This window comes from Octopus bimaculoides, chromosome 13 (assembly GCF_046866305.1).
Source record: "Octopus bimaculoides isolate indiv1 chromosome 13, ASM4686630v1, whole genome shotgun sequence".
NCBI lineage: Eukaryota > Metazoa > Mollusca > Cephalopoda > Octopoda > Octopodidae > Octopus > Octopus bimaculoides.
The window spans coordinates 62,820,093-62,825,092 of NC_142940.1; the positions used below are offsets into that span (position 1 = coordinate 62,820,093).

General features: G+C 35.0%; 1 protein-coding gene and 1 long non-coding RNA gene across 3 annotated transcripts in view; one reads left to right on the forward strand and one right to left on the reverse strand.

The window, feature by feature from the left end:
- LOC106881303 (uncharacterized) overlaps positions 1–5,000 on the forward strand; it is an 80,402-nt gene that overhangs the window by 37,222 nt on the left and 38,180 nt on the right. The gene's annotated exons all lie outside the window — the stretch shown is intronic.
- The window catches only part of LOC106881302 (glycine receptor subunit alpha-1), a 243,433-nt gene continuing 238,502 nt past the window's right edge, over positions 70–5,000 (reverse strand). For both annotated transcript variants that reach the window (XM_014931637.3, XM_089361973.1), the window contains exons 10-12: positions 4,089–4,220; positions 2,371–2,762; positions 70–1,407 (exon numbers count right to left, since the gene is read on the reverse strand). In XM_014931637.3, coding sequence (XP_014787123.1) covers positions 1,240–1,407; positions 2,371–2,762; positions 4,089–4,220 — 692 coding nt within the window. In that variant the 3' untranslated portion in view covers positions 70–1,239. The remainder of the gene's footprint in view (positions 1,408–2,370; positions 2,763–4,088; positions 4,221–5,000) is intronic.

Sequence of the window (5,000 nt, forward strand, 5' to 3'; positions counted from 1 at the left end):
ATTATTAATAATAATAATAATAATAATAATAATAATAATAATAATAATAATAATAAATAATAAGGATGATTAATCACAACAACATTAGTGGTATTAAACAAAAAGCTGAATGAAATATATCTGAATTAAAACAACTTAATAGAAAAAATGAGGAACATAAGAATATTTTTTAAAAAAACAACATATATGAAAGAAATTGGTTTTAGATCGTAGAGCAACTGTTTTTGTTTTTTCTTCGTTTTGAAACCTCGATTTAGAAAAGAAAAAGAAGGAATAAATAATGAGAATCAATAAAAAAAATAACAGTAACAGTAACAAACAATATGAGAAGAATCAATAAGGTAATATTTGTCGTCTGCAATGTTCAATAGGTTTTTGAGTTAACTTGCGTGTAGGTTTTTTTTTTGTCTGTTTTCATCCCGGAATCGGAGCTGGAACAACAGAGTGAGGGAATCTTACTATTGTATTTATCGAAAGACACACGTGATGAACCTCGGATTGCTGTGATTGGTCAATAAATGTACCTGAAAGCAACCGGAACTTTTGAATCTCTGCTTTGTTCTTTTTCAGTGATACATTCTCTCTCTTCTTAGGATTAGCCAGAATTTCAACTGACGTCAGCCTCTCGAAAGAAAAAACAAAACAAACTTTACAAATTAACAACAAAAAAAAAAAAATGGAAAAATGGAAGTTAGAGAAAAAGAGACAGAAAACAAGTTTTCCCTTTGTATAATAGTTAAATATGTATATATATATATATATATATATATATATATATATGGCAAATTTTAACTCCACCTCGTGGTTTTTCCGATATTTGTTTCGTAATAGTTGCCGTTTTTTTTTTTTCAATCAAATATTCAGTGTTGGTAAATCCCTTTAAGGAAGCGAACAAAATTTTTTCCAGATAAAAAAACCCAGGAAAATGAATAAAAAGTTATAGAGAGATATTCCAACAATATCACAGCAATTTAACACAAATGTTTGGTTCTGTAAGATGACTGCTGTTGTTTAAAATAGAGATTCAATTGGTAAAAACAGCAAAAACAAATGAGAAAGAGAGAGAGAGAAAAGAAACGCGGAGATGTTAGCACAATATTGCGTTGTCCGTCCTATTTTTGCTATCCTTCCACCTCCTACTTGTTGTTGGGTATTTGTTAATTGTGTTAAAAGTCAGTCATTGTTAGCTTCAGCTTTATCTCTCTCAGCATTTTTTAGAAATGTTTCTTGTCACTCGGTTCACTTTTGTGAATAGAACACCCAATAGAGCGTAATAAACGTGAAAAAGCACGATGGGAATGCTACTCGAGATATAACATCGATTCGTTTAGCTTTTAATTTAGATTTAGGTTCCGAGGTTCGAACATCAACGGGGACACCGTCGCTGGTACCGTTACTCCAAGTGATCTGTTCGAAGAAAAACAAAAAGAGAGAAGAAAATAGAAAAAAGAAAAATCCTCAAATCAAAAAAAAAAAAACCAGTAAAATACAACGAAAGAAATACCGTAACACAATCTCGTATGGAACTTGACTGAATTGCTACTTGGTAATTGTGCCACATCATTTAAAGGCAGAAATAATTTTCATAGATCAAGAATTTATGCTGTATGATAATTGATATAACTGTATTTGTTAATGTTGCTCATGCTAGGAGGTTACGTTGAGTTATTTCCCTTAGATAATTTTTGTAAGATTTATGCAAATTATTTTGGCCATTAGCGTGTTTTACCATCTTTGTATAAGTCCCAAGTCCCCTGGTTGCTGGAGATGAGTCGGACAATTGCTGTGTTGACGAACGATTTTGAGCCAGATGCACGTGTCCACGATGCCATCTAATCTCCAGACCATTATCTCCGACCATTTGGTTTATTACTCATTACTTTTCTAACTACTATCTTCAATACGGCCACTAACATAAGGCATGAATGTTATACTGTTACATTTCATCTTTTGATGAAGTGCTCAACAGGATAAACCATTGTATTCGGTCGAACCGACACACTCACGTAGATACTTGCATCTAAACACAGCGAGCACATAAACACATACATAACAATGCACATACACGCATTTATGCATAGGCGTGTGTGCGTGCGTATATGGCTGTGTATATGAACGCATGTTTGTGCCCATACACAAACCTATACATCATCCATTCATAGGCACATGTCCATGTTTGTATAAGAGGGAACTCATTTACAACACTGAAACCAACTAACATCAAAGTAAGCAGTGTACCAGCATACCATCTGAAACCGACTAAATGGTATTGATATGACAGCTAACTCCATTAAAACTCTTGCATCTAGTGGCGCTGAGTTATCAGCTCAAATATTTTAAGTAGTAAATATCTGGAAAGGAAATACTCACTGATTTCGATTTGATAAAACTTCCCTTTGTTTCCTTAGAAGGTGCAAGTTTTATCATAATCCGTTTTACTTCTCGTCTCGAGTAGATGCTGACCAAAGCGTACTCTAGTAATGCCGCGAATACGAATACCAAACACGATACTGTCCACACATCGATGGCTTTGATGTAACTTACTGGAGGAAGAGATATGGCTGTGCTCTGACGTTGCGTGATCATTGTTAGAACGGTTGTACTACCCAGTGCTATTCTGGCGGGAACAGCATCAATTGGTAACCAGAAGGATACCCAAGAAATGACAACAATCAAAGTGCTAGGGATAAATACGTGGAGTAGGAAGAATTCAAACTTCCGATTAAGGTAAATGTCGGCTTGGATGCAGGTAAAATTGTTTTCTGTAGAGAGAAGAAATAGAAGAAGAAAAGAGCGTAGTTAAGTGTGTGTATAGGAAATAGATATCTCTAAGCATTTTGAGTATGTGTGGTCGTGTATATATGTTTATATGTAGCTACATATATTCATAAACACATTAGTATCTCAGTGTGTATGTTTATGTATGTATCACATGTAACTGCATTTTATATTGTATTAATGCTTGACTTGGCAAGTTTATGTGTATTTTTATCTTTTCATATGCAAGTGTATAGACGATTAATTATATATAATTATACATCCTGTCTGCATATATAATATATATTTCATACATGTTTGTGCAGGTGTATACGCAGGGTGCAGTGAAAAAACATGTGTATGTGTAAATATACATTAAATTATTCACATACGTGTGTATATACATACAAACACCCATTTTGCAAATTTATATCGATACGAGCACATCTTCGTACGGAAAAGAAAAGAGATTATACTGACAAGTTTCATCAACCACTCATCAAGGGAGAAGAAATTACAGAAAACTCACATTTAAATCGAACACAAACTAGAAGTTACTTGTAATGGCAAAATTAATTTGCGTACTGTACCTTCTTCGGCGGCATTATTAAATCATTAATATATGCTTTTCCCCAGTTTAGCGTGTATTAGAAAATCTAAGCTAAGTTTTAAGTAGTTAAATATAAAAACATATACGAAGAGTTGTTTTTGTCTCGGCATGCAAAAAATACAGGCGATTGTCTTGGCTTGTTTCATGGCATGTGGACCCCTCGTCAGAGGATAGGTACACTCAGATTCTGCTATATCAACGAAATTAGCATTTAGCAAATCGCTATTTAGATCAGACACGAGCCAGAGTTTAAACGCGAAAGCTAAAATTAATTTCAAACTTTGCGTTTGCCGAAGGCATGATTAAATAATTAATAAGTAAAGTTCCATAGCGAAAGGCTTTAAAACTATATTGGCTTCATCATAGAATTTCCAGTTGAGATCCCGTTGTTCATAATTATTAATCAACCACGACATTGATACAGTGTATCCAAATAAACTAGTCATTACAGGCAAGTTCCAGTTTGTATTTGATTTAAATAGCGATTCGTTATAAACGTTCTCTGTGCACTAAGAGATAAGGAGATACTTGCTGACAGCCGCATGTAATGTCATTACAGCAACGTTTGGTTTGTGTTTCATTTAAATAGCGACCTCTTCTTGGGTAGGAAACGGAAAAGATACTTGTTCTCTGTTAAGATATTACTATCAAACCCCAGAGTCGTTTAGTATTAATGGTACTTCTTATGTCAGGATTACAGATACATTTGATAAACTCATACCTTCAAATTCTCCAGTGCAGTCTTTATTTTGGATGTTTCCGATTTCGAACTGGGCCATTTCCATTTCCTGGTTGTATGTTATGGCGTTACCTTTTTCCCAGCGGAAGACTACATTGTCTGGAGTGTAGACAACTGAAAGTACAAGAAGACATTGCAATGTGAAATAAGATCTCTGTATTTTTGCCGCAAATATAAATTTCCTAAGAAATTCATGCCGTGTCTCTTTCCATGCGCGCACACACATATTTTCTCTGCCATGGTCTCTGTTGGCACTTGTGTGGTGTGGTGAGACGATCACACTCTACACACTTTAATTTCAAGCACTGCTTCAAACAACGGGAGTAAGAGACTTTGGGTTCAGTCCCACTACGTGGCACTTTGAGCAAGTGTCTTCTACTCTAGCCTCAGGCCGACCAAAACCTTGTGAGTGGATTTGGCAGACGTCGTATTTATATATATATATATATATATGAGTGTGTGTGTGTGTGTGTGTGTTTGTCTCCCCGCCATCGCTTGAAAACCGATGTTAGTATGTTAGAGGTTCGGCAAAAGATGCCGAAAGAATAAGCACTAGGCTTACAAAGAATTTGTCCTGGGGTCGATTTCACTGACTAAAGGCGGTGCTCCAGCCTGGCCGCAGCCAAATGACTGAAACAAGTAAAAGAATAAAAGAATAAAAAGAATATATAGAATTCTGAAAACTAGCATTGAGTACGCTTTAGATTTAAGATTAGTTTAAATTCGTATCGAATCACTCTTAAATGTAACAGCTGAATCATGAATAACCGCCAGGTATTTATTTTTTCACCAAGAACATGCCAACAGAAATATTTTAACAAATGGTTAACGCACAGCACAGAAGACTTCGTTAAAAGGATGCGCTGTTTGAGGAGACGTTCTTTTTCAACAAGG